Source organism: Salvelinus alpinus, chromosome 17 (assembly GCF_045679555.1).
Source record: "Salvelinus alpinus chromosome 17, SLU_Salpinus.1, whole genome shotgun sequence".
Taxonomy (NCBI): Eukaryota; Metazoa; Chordata; class Actinopteri; order Salmoniformes; family Salmonidae; genus Salvelinus; species Salvelinus alpinus.
The window spans coordinates 29,464,280-29,482,729 of record NC_092102.1 but is presented as its reverse complement, the minus strand read 5'-3'; the positions used below and the strand labels follow the sequence as shown (position 1 = coordinate 29,482,729).

General features: G+C 41.2%; 1 protein-coding gene across 2 annotated transcripts in view; it reads right to left on the bottom strand.

The window, feature by feature from the left end:
- The window catches only part of LOC139542703 (helicase ARIP4-like), a 101,628-nt gene that overhangs the window by 72,237 nt on the left and 10,941 nt on the right, over positions 1-18,450 (bottom strand). Inside the window, exon 2 of one of the 2 annotated variants that reach the window (XM_071348468.1) lies at positions 11,243-11,431. In XM_071348468.1, the coding sequence (XP_071204569.1) occupies positions 11,243-11,375 (133 nt within the window). In that variant the 5' untranslated portion in view covers positions 11,376-11,431. Of the gene's footprint in view, positions 1-6,186; positions 6,962-11,242; positions 11,432-18,450 lie in introns of those variants that run through there. The other variant, XM_071348470.1, reaches the window with a different exon arrangement.

The window sequence follows — 18,450 nt, the reverse complement described above, 5'->3', positions numbered from 1 at the left end:
TTGAATTTCTTTGCCCATGGGAGAAATATACAGTGAGGGAAAAAAGTATTTGATCCCCTGCTGATTTTGTACGTTTGCCCACTGACAAAGAAATTATCAGTCTATAATTTTAATGGTAGGTTTATTTGAACAGTGAGAGACAGAATAACAACAAAAATATCCAGAAAAATGCATGTCAAAAATGTTATAAATTGATTTGCATTTTAATGAGGGAAATAAGTATTTGACCCCTTCTCAATCAAAAAGATTTCTGGCTCCCAGGTGTCTTTCATACAGGTAACGAACGGAGATTAGGAGCACACTCTTAAAGGGAGTGCTCCTAATCTCAGTTTCTTACCTGTATAAAAGATACCTGTCCACAGAAGCAATCAATCAATCAGATTCCAAACTCTCCACCATGGCCAAGACCAAAGAGCTCTCCAAGGATGTCAGGGACAAGATTGTAGACCTACACAAGGCTGGAATGGGCTACAAGACCATCGCCAAGCAGCTTGGTGAGAAGGTGACAACAGTTTCTGTGATTATTCGCAAATGGAAGAAACACAAAAGAACTGTCAATCTCCCTCAGCCTGGGGCTCCATGCAAGATCTCACCTCGTGGAGTTGCAATGATCATGAGAACGGTGAGGAATCAGCCCAGAACTACACAGGAGGATCTTGTCAATGATCTCAAGGCAGCTGGGACCATAGTCATCAAGAAAACAATTGGTAACACACTATGCCGTGAAGGACTGAAATCCTGCAGCGCCCGCAAGGTCCCCCTGCTCAAGAAAGCACATATACATGCCCGTCTGAAGTTTGCCAATGAACATCTGAATGATTCAGAGGACAACTGGGTGAACGTGTTGTGGTCAGATGAGACCAAAATGGAGTTCTTTGGCATCAACCCAACTTGCCGTGTTTGGAGGAGGAGGAATGCTGCCTATGACCCCAAGAAACCATCCCCACCGTCAAACATGGAGGTGGAAACATTATGCTTTGGGGGTGTTTTTCTGCTAAAGGGACAGGACAACTTCACCGCATCAAATCTTGGCATCAAATCAAATCTTGGGTGAAAACCTCCTTCCCTCAGCCAGGGTATTGAAAATGGGTCGTGGATGGGTATTCCAGCATGACAATGACCCAAAACACACGGCCAAGGCAACAAAGGAGTGGCTCAAGAAGAAGCACATTAAGGTCCTGGAGTGGCCTAGCCAGTCTCCAGACCTTAATCCCATAGAAAATCTGTGGAGGGAGCTGAAGGTTCGAGTTGCCAAACGTCAGCCTCGAAACCTTAATGACTTGAAGAAGATCTGCAAAGAGGAGTGGGACAAAATCCCTCCTGAGATGTGTGCAAACCTGGTGGCCAACTACAAGAAACGTCTGACCTCTGTGATTGCCAACAAGGGTTTTGCCACCAAGTACTAAGTCATGTTTTGCAGAGGGGTCAAATACTTATTTCCCTCATTAAAATGCAAATCAATTCATAACATTTTTGACATGCGTTTTTCTGGATTTTTTTGTTGATATTCTGTCTCTCACTGTTCAAATAAACCTACCATTAAAATTATAGACTGATCATTTCTTTGTCAGTGGGCAAACGTACAAAATCAGCAGGGGATCAAATACTTTTTTCCCTCACTGTATTTCACCCCGCCCTCCCAAATAAAATAATATCCTCTATCTTAATTTACATAATTAGCTATTCATATTTCTAGTAATGTAGGCAGTTTACGCAAAGGATTGTTACCTCTTACCAGTATTGCCAATACCCCAATTACATTATAGCAAGCAATTATTATTTTAACAAACAATTAGTGATTCATCCTATATTGTCCCTAACATCTTTTACTCCCTCCCAACAGTTGTGGGATACATACACACAAACACTCACACTCTCAACCCCTTTCCCCCACAACAACCATAGACTCAGATTCTCAACAGTTGCATCATCCCAGAGCACAACTCAAAAAGGGTCTTGATTTACGAATACATATGTAGTTGCAGTCAGACCTTTGATGATTTTGTGCCACCAGGGCCACAATAATATGCCCCCTTTCAATGTCCGAGTGTGACCCCCCGCCCCATGGGTTACTGCAGCTAGTGTTGCCAGCACTGCCACTGCCTGGGTGGGGGCACCCCACTGGAATCCCCACCGGCTAGGTACAAGGTCATCAAGGTTCTCATTAGCAGCTTTGAGAATGTCCTTGTATATTATGCTCTCCCATCAGGGGGCTCTGGCTTTTCAGGGCCAACCCTGCCAGGCAGGCTCAGAATCTTGAGGGGGCGGTGCTGCTCTAGAAGGTCTCTGACCACATTTTGGCTGCATAAAGGCAGCTTACAGCAGGCCTAGGGTTGCACATTTTGGGGAATATTCAGAGGTGGAAACTTTCCGTGGCAATTAACAGGAATATATGGGAATTAATGGAAATATATGCTAATTAAATATTTATACCATTTAAAATGTAGATATTTGCATTGGATATATTTACCATATCATATGGAGACAGAAACATAAACCTTTTACCTTAACACAAGTAGACAATTGCAAATGATTAAATCCTTCCAATAGAAAAAAAAACACAATTTACTTACGAATTGAACTTAAATGAAATGAGTTGACTCGTCACATGGGATGACTTCACTGAATAACAAAAGAAAGGGGATATTGAATGATCCAATGATCCATCGCATCTCCCAAAAACATTTTCAACATATATCTGTAAAATGATAGTCTAGAAACTAAAGCTTTGGTGGTCTTCCTCTCAGGCTTCCATGTCTTCTCCATGGACCTCCTCAATGTCCACCTCCTGATCATCAGACTCTGAGGCCTCATCTTCACTGTCACTTTCCAACCTTGTTGAATATGGCTCGTTGTCAGGCTGAAAAGCCTCAAATTTGCCCGGATGGCCACCAATTTTTCAACCCTTGTATTGGTCAGCCTTTTGTGTGCTTTGGTGTGTGTGTTCCCAAACAAGGACCAGTTGCGCTCTGAGGCGGCTGATGTTGGTGGGATTTGGAGGATGATGGAGGCAACAGGGGAAAGAGCCTCAGATCCTCAGTCCCTTCCACCAGGTGGCTGATGAGATATGTTGGCACGACTGCCATATTGCATCTCCATCCCAAAGCCCTTGCTTCGAAGTGTACTTCGCCAGACTGCCAAGAACCTTGCCCTCATCCAGGCCAAGGTGGCGAGACATGGTAGTGATGACACCATAGGCCTTGTTGATTCTCTGCACCAGACAGGATGCTCTTGCCAGCATACTTGGGGTCCAACATGTACACTGCGGCGTGTATGGGCTTCAGGCAGATGTCTTCATGCTTTTTGTTGCATTTCAGAACTGCAGTTTCCTCTGCTTGGAGCAACAGTGAAGTGGGCAGGGCAGTACGAATTTATTTTCTTACATCAGACAGGATGGCATTGTCTCCCTCAATCCGTGCAATGGCTACTGCTATAGGTTTCAAGCTGCTTACCACTGTCTACCAAAATACATAATCCAGGAGGATCCTTTTGATGGGGCTGTCCATATCACCAGACTGTGATATGGCCATTTCTTGGAGACTCCTTCCCCTCCAGGAGACTGTCAAACATGATCACAACACCACCCCAATGGGTGTTGCTAGGCAGCTTCAATGTGGTGCTCTTATTCTTCTCACTTTGCTTGGTGAGGTAGATTGCTGCTATAATTTGACCCTTCACATACCTAACCATTTCCTTGGCTCATGATGTCCTTGAGGAGTAGATTCAATGCATGAGCAGCACAGCCAATGGGTGTAATGTGAGGGTAGGACTCCTTCACGTTAGACCAAGCAGCCTTCATGTTCGCAGCATTGTCTGTCACCAGTGCAAATACCTTCTGTGGTCAAAGGTCATTGATGACTGCCTTCAGCTCATCTGCAATGTAGAGACCGGTGTGTCTGCTGTCCCTTGTGTCTGTGCTCTTGTAGAATACTAGTTGAGGGGTGGAGATGTTGTTAATTATTGATTGCCCACTAACATTCGACCACCCATCAGAGATGATTGCAATACAGTCTGCTTTCTCTATGATTTGCTTGACCTTCAATTGAACTCTGTTGAACTCCACATCCAGCAAATTTGTAGATAAAGCATGTTGGAGGGGGGTGCATGCTGGGCGAAGAACATTCAAAAATCTCTTCCAATACACATTGCCTGTGAGCAGAGGTGAACCAGTTGCATACACAGCTCGAGCAAAACATTCATCAGCATCTCTGACTACGTTCCTACATTGAGTAAAAAAAAACGTATGTTTCCAGGAGGACCATGAGCTGTTGCTATCGATAAGGTGTCTGATTCATCATTTTCCCCTAAAATAGAAGTAGAAGGAGGTTGCTTGTTGTGAGCGCTGAGGGAACTTTATGCACTTGGCCAGATGATGCCGCATCTTTGTTGCATTCTTCACATATGATTTGGCACAGTATTTGCAAATGTACACAGTTTTTCCTTCTACATTAGCTGCAGTGAAATGTCTCCACACATCAGATAGTGCCCGTGGCATTTTCCTGTAAAGATTAGAAAAAAAGGAGTAAAAAACTAAAAAATACAATTCTTTGTACAGATAAATAGTTAAGCAGTTAAATTAAACAACTCCCTTGTAAGATAAATGTTTTAAAATGAAACATGTATGGAAACAGGTTAATTAACACTCCTCAGTTAACAGGCTCAATCAAGCTAAAACCCACATGGTAGTAAAAGCTAACTAGCAGAAATTGTTAACAAGTTAGAAATGATTTAAACACACTTTGCTGCAGGCTGCTATTTATTAGTTAACAAAAAAATGATGTATGTCATAAAATATATTCACCTCACTCAGTATTGTAATCAAAACTTACCAGAAAGCATGTAGTCCTTGGCTCAGACAGTGTAGTAGCCTGGGCTCAATAGCATCTCATTAGTGTGCAAGATCTTGAGACTGTACATGTGATGGAAGTGTGCACTGCACATGTGATGGAAGAATGCACTGTACATGCAGAGGGTTGTAATTCTATTGAATTGGGGATAGTTTAACCAAAATATTCCACAAGACCTAGAATTGCCTTATGTGTATCCCACAAAAAAAAGGTTCACTGTTATAAGCTAACTTTTTTGATGAATTTAAGTAAAATGCCTAAAATTCCCCGGCTTAACTTCCCATGGAAAATCTCCGACACTTTGCAACCCTAAGCAGGCCCATACTAAAGAGAAGTCCCTATCTGTTTTATCTGGGTCGTTTAGGTGGGTGTCTAAGGTTTAGGGTTGTGGACCGTTCCATCAAGGTAGGCCCATAAATAAATAAAAATGTCTAATTTATTTTAAAAACTGTAGTTCCCCATGACTGGACAATAAAACATGTGATGTATAATTTATTTTAAAATGCAGTTCCACCATGATAGGACAATAAATAAATAAGATAAAAATACATATAAAATACATTTAAATACATTTTATTGATTGATATAAATCATTATAAAATGTATATCCATCATCTGCACAAAATGAAAAGCCCACACAACCCCTGCTCACAGACATACATTGGCTCTGGGACAAGCAACCATTTCCTTTCTCACTCAATTAATGCCACACTTTCCCAAACACCAAAAAACACACACCACACCTTCCATCACAATACATCCACGCCTTCTGTCTGCTGTGTTTTTATCTCCAACATGTTGAATTAGTACTTTTGTGTTCCAATTAGTTATATTTCAAGACTGCTTTTCTATCCATTTTCTTGTATTATTACAATCCCTACCATGGCTAGTATTGTGCATTTCCTTATTTGCCTCCTCTATGAGAACTTTAATTTTTGAATAGCCAAGGAGTAGTCTTTGGGTCTCTGAACAATTGGTTATTAATATACTGTTTATCGACTTTGAGAGCTACGCATTTCACTTTCAATCTATTTTCCTTTAAAACCTCTCTGGGATAGATGGGACGCTTGCGTCCCAACAGCCATGTCAAAATGTAGAGCGCCAAATTCAAAAAAATTATATAAAATTAAACTTGATTAAATCACACATATAAGATATCAAATTAAAGCTACACTCGTTGTGAATCCAGCCAACATGTCAGATTTCAAAAAGGCTTTTCGGCGAAAGCAAACGATGCTATTATCTGAGGATACACCATAGTAAACAAAGAGAGAGAAGCATATTTCAACCATGCAGGCGCTACTCAAAACGCAGAAATAAAATATAAAAAACGCATTACCTTTTATGAGATTCTTTTGTTGGCACTCCAATATGTCCCATAAACATCACAAGTGGTCCTTTAGTTCGATTAATTCCGTCCATATATATCCAAATTGTCCATTTATTTGGCGCCGTTGTACCAGGAAAAACAGCGTTCAATTTGAGCAAAATCACGACACAATATCTAACAAAAAATTACCTCTAAACTTTGCCAAAACATTTCAAAGTACTTTTGTAATACAGCTTAAGGTATTTGTAAACGTTAATAATCGATCAAATTGAAGACAGGTCAATCTGTTTTCAATACAGGATATCAACAAACTCACGGAACATTTCATTTCTTGCCCAAATCTCAAACATAAACAAACGACGTCACTCCACTTCCGGGTTAATATCTTTTTCACCTCACTATGAAAAAACCTTAACCATTTTCCATACAATGGCGACATCCAGTGGAAGCAGTAGAAACTGCGCATTTACTGATTAGAATTCTGGTTTGCCCAACACAATCCATTGAACATAGAGGAACTGAACAATAAAAAAGTTAGTCCTCAGGGTTTTGACTGCTATATAAGTTCTGTTATACTTACAGATATGATTCAAACTGTTTTAGAAACTTCAGAGTGTTTTCTATCCAAATCTACTAATTATATGCATATCTTATATTCTGGGGATGAGTAGCACGAAGTTGAAATTGCGCACGCTATTTTTCCCTAAGTGAAAACTCTGCACCCTATCCTAGATACCGAACTTTGTGCCGTTCTGAAATTTCCTTCAGGAACTGATTATTCATGCCCATTTTCGTGCCAGCAAGTCTTTAATCCAGGCTTTTAACCATCTTTAAAGAAAGCAAATTTGGCAACGATTGGGCATTCATACCTCCGCCCTCTAGTCTTATGATTTTTTATCCAGATTAAAAAGGTTCTAAACTATGAAATAACACATATGTAAACATTTAGTAACCAACAGAAATTGTTAAACAAATCAAAATATATTTTATATATTGGAGATCCTTCAAATAGCAAACATTTGCCTTGATGACAGCTTTGCACACTCTTGCGATTCTCTCAACCAGCTTCACCTGGAATGCTTTTCCAACAGTCTTGAAGAAGTTCCCATATATGCTGGGCACTTGTTGGCTGCTTTTCCTTAACTCCGCGGTACAACTCATCCAAAACCATCTCAATTGGTTGAGGTAGGATGATTGTGGTAGCCAGGTCATCTGATGCAGCACTCCATCACTCTCCTTCTTGGTAAAATAGACCTTACACAGCCAGGAGGTGTGTTGGGTCATTGTCCTGTTGAAAAACTAATGACAGTCCCACTAAGCGCAAACCAGATGCGATGGTGTATCGCTGCAGAATGCTGTGGTAGAAATGCTGATTAAGTGTGCCTTGAATTCTAAATAAAATAGTGTCACCAGCAAAGCACCATCACACCTCCTCCTCCATGCTTCACGGTGGGAAATACACATGTGGAGATCATCCGTTCACTCACACCATGTCTCACAAAGACATGGCGGATGGAACCAAAAATTTCCAATTTGGACTCTAGACCAAAGGACACATTTCCACTGGTCTAATGTCCATTGCTCGTGTTTCTTGGCCCAAGCAAGTCTCTTCTTATTATTGGCGTCCTTTAGTAGTGGTTTATTTGCAGCAATTTGACCATGAAGGCCTGATTCACGCAGTCTCCTCTGAGAAGTTGATGTTGAGATGTGTCTGTTACTTGAGCTCTGTACATTTATTTGGGCTGCAATTTCTGAGGCTGGTAACTCTAATGAACTTATCCTCTGCAGTAGAGGTAACTCTGGGTCTTTAATTCCTGTGGCTGTCCTCATGAGAGCCAGTTTCATCATAGTGTTTGATGGTTTTTGCGACTGCACTGAAGAAACGTTCAAAGTTCTTGAAATTTTCCGTATTGACTGCCCTTCATGTATTAAAGTAATGGACTGTCGTTTCTCTTTACTTATTTGAGCTGTTCTTTCCGTAATATGGACTTGGTATTTTACCAAATAGGGCTATCTTCAATATACCACCCCTACACCTTGTCACAACACAACTGATTGGCTCAAACGCATTAAGGAAAGAAATTCCACAAATTAACAAGGCACACCTGTTAATTGAAATGTATTCCAGGTGATTACCTCATGAAGCTGGTAGAGAGAATGCCAAGAGTGTGCAAAGCTGTCAAGGCAAATGGTAGCTATTTGAAGAATCTCAAATATAAAATATATTTTGATTTGTTTAACACTTTTTTGGTTACAACATGATTCCATATGTGTTATTCCACAATGTAGAAAATAGTAAAAATAAAGAAAAACCCTTGAATGAGTAGGCGTTCTAAAACTTTTGACCAGTAGTGAAATATATAAGTTCGGCCAACACGGTTTCTGTCTGAACGTTCTGAGAGTGCCACCGCGGTTTCTGTCTGAACGTTCTGAGAGTGCCACCTTCTCCTCCTACTGTAGCCGTTGCTAATTGATAATTGACACTTCCGTATTGTGCTGTTTATTTCTGATAGTTTTCAAAACCTATGAAGATGTCCAGTGAAAGCAGATATGAAATTTGCTGACAACACAGTAAAGACTTGGATACACATTATCCTGAATGCTAATCAATAAAAACATCTGTTAACCTCTTGAAGCTAGGGGGCAGAATTTTTATATTAGATTTTTTTTTGGCCCTCCAATAAAATTGGTATCGGTGTTGAAAAATCATAAAAATCGGTCGACATCTAAAATGCATACATACACACAGTTGAAGTCGGAAGTTTACATACATTTAGGTTGGAGTCATTAAAACCCGTTTTTCAACCACTCCACAAATTTCTTGTTAACAAACTATAGTTCTGGCAAGTCGGTTAGGACATCTACTTTGTGCATGACACAAGTAATTTTTCCAACAATTGTTTACAGACAGATTATTTCACTTATAATTCACTGTATCACAATTCCAGTGGGTCAGAAGTTTACATACACTAAGTTGACTGTGCCTTTAAACAGCTTGGAAAATTCCAGAAAATGTCATGTCTTTAGAAGCTTCTGATAGGCCAATTGAGGCCAATTGACGTCATTTGAGTCAATTGGAAGTGTACCTGTGGATGCATTTCAAGGCCTATCTTCAAACTCAGTGCCTCTGCTTGACATCATGGGGGGAAAAAAATTCAAAATCAGCCAAGTCCTCAGAAAAAGAATTGTAGACCTCCACAAGTTTGGTTCATCCTTGGGAGCAATTTCCAAACGCCTGAAGGTACAACTTTCATCTGTACAAACAATAGTAAGCAAGTATAAACACCTTGGGACCACGCAGCCATCATACCGCTCAGGAAGCAGACGAGTTCTGTCTCCTAGAGATGAACGTAATTCGGTGCGAAAAGTGCAAATCAATCCCAGAACAACAGCAAAGAACAACAAAAGTATCTATATCCACAGTAAAACGAGTCCTATATCGACAAACTGAAAGGCCGATCAGCAAGGAAGAAGCCACTGCTCCAAAACCGCCATAAAAAAGCCAGACTACGGTTTGCAACTGCACATGGGGACAACAATCGTACTTTTTGGAGAAATGTCCTCTGGTCTGATGAAACAAAAATAGAACTGTTTGGCCATAATGACCATTGTTATGTTTGGAGGAAAAAAGGGGAGGCTTGCAAGCCGAAGAACACCGTCCCAACCGTGAAGCACGGGGGTGGCAGCATCATGTTGTGGGGGTGCTTTGCTGCAGGAGGGACTGGTGCACTTCACAAAATAGATAGCATCACGAGGTAGGAAAATTATGTGGATATATTGAAGCAACATCTCAAGACATCAGTCAGGAAGTTAAAGCTTGGTCGCAAATGGGTCTTCCAAATGGACAATGACCCCAAGCATACTTCCAAAGTTGTGGCAAAATGGCTTAAGGACAACAAAGTCAAGGTATTGGAGTGGCCATCACAAAGCCCTGACCTCAATCAAAATTTGTGGGCAGAACTGAAAAAGCGTGTGGGCGCAAGGAGCTCTACAAACCTGACTCAGTTACACCAGCTATGTCAGGATATGGCCAAAATTCACCCAACTTATTGTGGGAAGCTTGTGGAAGGCTACCTGAAATGTTTGACACAAGTTAAACAATTTAAAAGCAATGCTACCAAATACTAATTGAGTGTATGTAAACTTCTGACCCACTGGGAACGTGATGAAAGAAATAAAAGCTGAGATAAATCATACTATTATTCTGACATTTCACCTTAAAATAAAAGTGGTGATCCTAACTGACCTAAAATAGGGACTTTTTACTAGGATTAAATGTAGGGAATTGTGAAAAACTGAGTTTAAACTTATTTGGCTAAGGTGTTTGTAAAAGTCCAACTTCAACTGTATATGTCTTCGTGTATGTGACGTGTGTATGTCGGCATGCGTGTCGGCGTGTGTGTGTGAGAAAAAGTAGGTAGGAGTGTGAGCGAGTGCGTAAGGTCTGACACTGAGTAGAGTCAAAGTACAGTAGCTAGCCTACATGTCAAGGGCAATCCATTTTCCTGACTGTGAACCAAATATATCTATTAGAAAACATGACAAAATGAACAGAAAACACAGATTCAGGATCAAACTATTATTCATTCCCACGACAAAATCTAACTGATGCCTAACAATGTAGCTGTGCGCATGCGTGCCGCAAGGATGCAGTAGCGCTGTGCTGTGGGGCTGAACGAGGCATAGCTGCACAGACTAAGAGAATGGGAGGGGTAGAGGGCAGTCTTTCATAACGCGCTTGTGTAACATACCCAAAAACGGCTGTGTGAATGTCACCACAACCCAGCGAGCAAGCAACGCTGAGGCTGGGAGAGGTAAATAACATACCCCTTGACTGTATTAAAACAACTTGTCAAAATCAGTTCAATATCACTCATGTTTACCTGCAACTCCTCAATTACAGATAATTTTCCTCCCATCAAAACCTGTTGTATAAGCATCTTAGTTAACCCTGTCCATGCCGGACATAATACCATGAAACTGTCATATCAGCTCTAGTCATAGCATTTCTTTAGACAACATTAATATCTCTGTGTGTGTCTGTCTTATTTCAGTTCCCACCTACCAGGGAAGTCTTCTTCATCATCTCCATTGTTCTCATCCTCCTCCACCTTCTCTTCTTCCAGCTCATCCTCCTCTTCTTCACTGTTGAGAAGGTGGGGCTCCATGTCTCTCCCTGAGATCCCCTTGTCAGACATGGTGTCCCTCTGTCCCCCGGAGGCATTACCTAGGCATCCTCACACACACAGGCCACCTGCAACACACACTTCTTATTTGAACACTGCTTTGGCATAAAATGTAGCCTACACAGTTATTTTGTCTTTGTTCTGTCGTACAGTGCAAATAAAAAAACAATTGAATGAACACACTACCGTTAACTTAACCTTGCAGAGGGATAACTGAAAACACACAGAATTGCTCAAAGCCCTGTAACAACACCCATACAACATGGACTTCATCATCACACGTGTCAATGTCAACAACCACACCATCTCCTTCCCATCCTTAATGTTTCCAAGACAGTGTGGTTCCCAAACTGTGAGGCGCATCCCCTAGAGGCATTATTATTAATGTATTTAATTTTCCCCTTTATTTAACCAGGTAGTCCAGTTGAGAACAAGTTCTCATTTACAACTGCGACCTGGCCAAAATAAAGCAAAGCAAGGCGACACAAACAGAAGAGTCACACATGGGATAAACAAATGTAGTCAATAACACAATAGAAAAGTCTATATACAGTGTGTGCAAATAAGATTAGGGAGGTAAGGCAATAAAATAGGCCATAGTGGCGAAATAATTACAATTAGCAATTAAACACTGGAGTGATAGATGTGCAGAAGATGAATGTGCAAGTAGAGATACTGGGATGATCTCCAATGATGGAAGGGGGCCAAAGTGAAAAGTTTGGGGACCACTGATGTAGAGCACACACACGTCCTCCAACGCCAAGGCCGTGTTCTGCCACACTACTCCTCTCCCCACACTGCCCCCTCAGCACTGTGAGTCCCGGCCAGCCAGGATGGTGTTGTGGTGCTGCTGAATATTGCTTTATTAGGCTGTTGATTAACTTTATGTGAGTGTATGCACATGTGTGCCTAGCCTATATGTTATTGTTCGAGTAAAAAGAAGGAGAAGGAGCTTTATTCTACATTATAGCCTATTCAGCAATAAGGAAGGTGGCATTCAAGATTGAGACCAATTCTGTAGTCATGAGACTCTCCACCTACCTAGTTTAGCCTTATGTTATGGAATATGCAGTTTTGCTCTACCTCTTAGTTGGCAGGGTTACCTCAATAAGAACACAAATAAAGTATTAAAAAGTATGTCCTCACAACATAGCTTGACATTAAGGCTTGGCCGGGGCAAGTAAAAATAATAATAATAGATAACTACAACGACTATAGATTTTACAAAAAAAAAAAAAAATCACAATATCAAACAATTACGCCGATCAGAATTGGATCAGGTAGTGCATGCTTGACACTGAGTAAATTGCCTACATTCCTATTTGCTATAGCCTACTTCAACACATTTTATATTTACACAAAGCAAGAGAACAATGTAGTCACCAAAGCAGGGCAAAATATCCGGTCAGAAAATGTTTATTTTTTTCTCTCTCAAGTGTCGGATGATCTGGGTCAATAGTCAAAGTCTATTTTTATAGCGGACACGCCGGTGTCTTATTGTTGTAGGATCCCAAATGTTCTATTTTCTCTCCATTTGACATGAATATGGCTTGGCCTATTAAGTCACTCTTTCAGGGTAATGCATGCTAGATCTCCTGCCGCGCTACTTGTAAGCTCTCAGAAAGTGAAGATGGGAGGCCTAAGGTAATAATGAAAGATAGCAAGACATACAAATCAAATAAGAACTTTGAACAATGTGTCGCCCACCAGAAATTATGCATGCGAGGCCCCCCCAAAAAATCCCTTCTTGCCGTTGCGAACCAAAAGACCAAAAGCCTAATCCTACTAACTGAAATCTCATAAAAGCATTAAGACCAAATAAAGTTGAGTATTTTTAAACTATTCTAATAGTGTTTAATGTCCTAAAGTTGCAGCTTTTAAAGAGGAATCATTTTGAAAGTATATGCTATTCTCATTCACAGATTTATTTTGAATAACAAATATTTTAGGCCACGAGATGTGAAATTGAGCAAACAATACCAAGATGGAAAAATCTAGAGGGGTCAAAAAAATCAAAAATACTTAGGCAGCAGCCGAGGAAAGCTTATGAAATAAATGCGTAGTTGGCCTACAACCCATCATAAGACGCACACAGACACACAGAGCCTGACAATAGCCTAGGCTACTTCACATCTCTTTTGTGCCACACTCAAACAGAGGCTATTCAAAAATATTTGGCTCCACTAAATACAGTGCCTTAGGAAAGAACCCCTTGACTTTCCCACATTTTGTTACTTTACAGCGTTATTCTAAAATGGATTAAATACAACAAATTAAATCAGCAATCTACCCTATAATGTCAAAGCGATGTATAAAAATTAAAAAACAGAAATACCTTATTTACATAAGCATTCAGACCCTTTGCAATGAGACTCGAAATTGAGCTCAGGTGCATCTTGGTTACCATTAATCATCCATCCCACAACTTGATTGGAGTCCACCTGTGGTAAATTCAATTGATTGGACATGACTTGGAAAGGCACACACCTGTCTATATAAGGTCCCACAGTTGACAGTGGATGTCAGAGAAAAAAACAAGCGATGAGGTTGAAGGAATTGTCCGTAGAGCTCTGAGACAGGATCGTGTCGAGGAATGGTAGCACCAAGACTCTTCCTCGAGCTGGCCGCCCGGCCAAACTGAGCAATCAGGGCCTTCGTCAGGGACGAAAAAAAGCACATGACAGCCCGCTTGGAGTTTGCCAAAAGGCAACTAAAGACTCTCAGACCATGACAAACATCTCTGGAGAGACCTGAAAATAGCTGTGCAGCAATGTTCCCCATCCAACCTGACAGAGCTTGAGTGGATCTGCAGAGAAGAATGGGAGAAACTCCCCAAATGCAGGTGTGTCAAGCTTGTAGAGTCATACCCAAGAAGACTCAATGCTGTAATTGCAATAGCAAACATTTCTTAAACCTGTTTTTGCTCTGTCATTATGGGGTAGTGTGTAGATTGAGGGGGGAAAACAATGTAATCCATTTTAGAATAAGTCTGTAACGTAACAAAATGTGGAAAAAGTCAAGGGATCTGAATACTTTCCGAAGGCACTGTATACACTACATGACCAACTGTATGTGGACACCTGCTGGTCAAACATCTCATTCCAAAATCCTGGGCATTAATATGGAATTGTTCCCCCCTTTGCTGCTATAACAGCCTGCTCTCTTCTGGGATGTCTTTCCACTAGATGGTGGAGCATTGCTGCGGGGACTTGCAACCGACGACAGACAATTTTTTGGAGCTACGCGCTTCAGCACTCGGCAGTCCCGTTCTGTGAGCTTGTGTGGCCTACCACTTCACGGCTAAGCCGTTGTTGCTCCTAGACATTTCCACTTCACAATAACAGCACTTGCACTTGTTGACTAGGGCAGCTCTAACAGGGCAGAAATCTGACAAATTGACTTGTTGGAAAGGTGGCATCCTACGACGGTGCCACGTTGAAAGTCACTGAGCTCTTCAGTAAGGCCATTCTACTGCTAATGTTTGTCTATGGATATTGCATGGTTGTGTGCTCTATTTTATACACCTTTCAGCAACGGGTGTGGCTGAAATAGTCAAATACACTAATTTGAAGGGGTGTCCACATACACTATATACTGTATATATAAAAGTATTTTGTCAATGTCATGATTCTTCTTGTTCATCAAGAAAAGAGGAACTTCAGCTTTCAGTAATATATATATAAAATGATGTCCTACTTGTAAAGCCCTACACATTAAGTCTCTGGTAACTGGGTTTGTAAAGAGCCTAAAAAATGTTTTGCACTTGGACTTACATATTGGAAAAACTATAAAATCACTCCTTGTGATGCAATGCAGCTTACATAAGTGGGACGCGGAGAGAGGCAGACCTGGAAGTAGACTATACCACAAGGCTAACATTTATAACATACCGTTTACTTGCAGGAGCAGACCTACAGACTAGGGCTGACCCCAATTATTAGACTGGTTGATTGTTTTAGTTGAGCAGTGGCATATATACAGTATATCACAAAAGTGAGTACACCCCTCACATTTTTGTAAATATTTGAGTATATCTTTTCATGTGACAACACTGAAGAAATGACACTTTGCTACAATGTAAAGTAGTGAGTGTACAGCTTGTATAACAGTGTACATTTGCTGTCCCCTCAAAATAACTCAACACACAGCCATTAAGGTCTAAACCGCTGGCAACAAAAGTGAGTACACCCCTAAGTGAAAATGTCCAAATTGGGCCCAATTAGCCATTTTCCCTCCCCGGTGTCATGTGACTGGTTAGTGTTACAAGGTCTTAGGTGTGAATGGGGAGCAGGTGTGTTAAATTTGGTGTCATCGCTCTCACACTCCCTCATACTGACTGGTCACTGGAAGTTCAACATGGCACCTCATGGCAAAGAACTCTCTGAGGATCTGAAAAAAAGAATTGTTGCTCTACATAAAGATGGCCTGGGCTATAAAAAGATTGCCAAGACCCTGAAACTGAGCTGCAGCACAGTGGCCAAGACCATACAGCGGTTTAACTGGACAGGTTCCACTCAGAACAGGCCTCGCCATTGTCGACCAAAGAAGTTGAGTGCACGTGCTCAGCGTCATATCCAGAGGTTGTCTTTGGGAAATAGACGTATGAGTGCTGCCAGCATTGCTGCAGAGGTTGAAGGGGTGGGGGGTCAGCCTGTCAGTGCTCAGACCATACGCCGTACACGGCATCAAATTGGTCTGCATGGCTGTCGTCCCAGAAGGAAGCCTCTTCTAAAGATGATGCACAAGAAAGCCCGCAAACAGTTTGCTGAAGACAAGCAGACTAAGGACATGGATTACTGGAACCATGTCCTGTGGTCTGATGAGACCAAGATAAACTTATTTGGTTCAGATGGTGTCAAGCGTGTGTGGCGGCAACCAGGTGAGGAGTACAAAGACAAGTGTGTCTTGCCTACAGTCAAGCATGGTGGTGGGAGTGTCATGGTCTGGGGCTGCATGAGTGCTGCCGGCACTGGGGAGCTACAGTTCATTGAGGGAACCATGAATGCCAACATGTACTGTGACATACTGAAGCAGAGCATGATCCCCTCCCTTCGGAGACTGGGCCGCAGGGCAGTATTCCAACATGATAACGACCCCAAACACACCTCCAAGACGACCACTGCCTTGCTAAAGAAGCTGAGGGTGAAGGTGATGGAATGGCCAAGCATGTCTCCAGACCTAAACCCTATTGAGCATCTGTGGGCCATCCTCAAACGGAAGGTGGAGGTGTGCAAGGTCTCTAACATCCACCAGCTCCGTGATGTCGTCATGGAGGAGTGGAAGAGGACTCCAGTGGCAACCTGTGAAGCTCTGGTGAACTCCATGCCCAAGACTGTTAAGGCAGTGCTGGAAAATGATGGTGGCCACACAAAATATTGACACTTTGGGCCCAATTTGGACATTTTCACTTAGGGGTGTACTCACTTTTGTTGCCAGCGGTTTAGACCTTAATGGCTGTGTGTTGAGTTATTTTGAGGGGACAGCAAATGTACACTGTTATACAAGCTGTACACTCACTACTTTACATTGTAGCAAAGTGTCATTTCTTCAGTGTTGTCACATGAAAAGATATACTCAAATATTTACAAAAATGTGAGGGGTGTACTCACTTTTGTGATATACTGTATATATATATATTTTAATTGCACACAAGACACCTGTCTTATTCTTGCCCATCTCAGTGAACTAATCCATTGTGGAAGCCGCGGGGATGGCACAGTCCAAGAAGAAGGGGTGTGTGGCTGCACAATACACATCTCTCTCCAGAATGCGCTCTCTCCCGCCAATATGTGCACATTCATTGTTTTATAACTTCATTGTGTGAATTATTCGCGTTTGATTGTTAGTGCATATCAATTCCCCATTACATATATTACCAGCAGTACACTTACCATTTGTTCGGTTCAGGTAATGTCTGATAATACATTCAATATATTATAATTCCAGTATTTTACCGTTCTCATTGTCGGAGTGGACACGTTGTTTGCAGAGCGCACAACCTATACTACACTTTGAGAAACAAGTTTTGGTTTATATAATTCCATTTACGAGTTTTGTAATTGTCTTTTGTTTGGAGCGCTCCTGTCAATGTTGAGTAAGGACGTGCATGCATAGAAGTAGGCCAATAGGCTTCCTGGCCTGCATGCAAATGTAGTCATATAAATGTGCCCATTTGGAGATCTGATAGTATTTCTGATTGGCTTAACACACCACCACTAATGACCTGTGGAGCTTCTCAAAGTAATGTTTTTTTCATCACCTCAAACAGCAAGCAAACAGTCTGTTTTTACATCCATTGAGAATGACAATAATTCCTCAATGTATTTCAAAAATCTTTCCAGCTCCCCCTCTCTTTTTGATAACCACTCAGCGTGAAAGGGAAAAATGTCATGCTCTGATTCAGTGGTAATGTCATAAAATAGGCTTCTTATCAGTGCTGGACTTGGACTGAAATAGGTTCAGGTACTCATTTTGGGTGTCGGTACTGTTTATATTTAGGTGCAGGAGCTCCACAATACTTTTGAGTTAATATTCTATAAGAGGAACAGGAGCTCAAGCAGTAGAACATTTGAGGTGCGGTGAACTCCTGCAGAAGTCAAGCATTGCTTCTTATACCTTGCACAAATAGCCTACAGCTGTGCCCAGAATATTTCATAAAATGTTGCAAGTTTGCTAGTGCAAGCATTGGCCACACCCAAGTTAATAGTTGATACAATATTTCAAGTTCATTGCAGACAGGCCATGTGGAGCCAATGTGATTTATAGTATATTAATTATCAGGATATTTTCTACCTGCAGGCTGCAATGTTTTGATTTGTTGGCTTTATGTAGGCTATTTTTGCGTAGTTGGCAACAGAAGTTACTTTTTAGGTTTGTATAATTTTCATTTAGATAGAATTTTGATTAACCACATTACAATGATTGAGATAAGACATAAATTAAATGAAACGTTCATGAAAATGTATATCTGAAAACCATAACTGGCATGCAGATTAGAGGTCGACCGATTATGATTTTTCAACGCCGATACCGATACCGATTATTGGGGGACCAAAAAAGCCGATACCGATTAATCGGCCGATTTTTT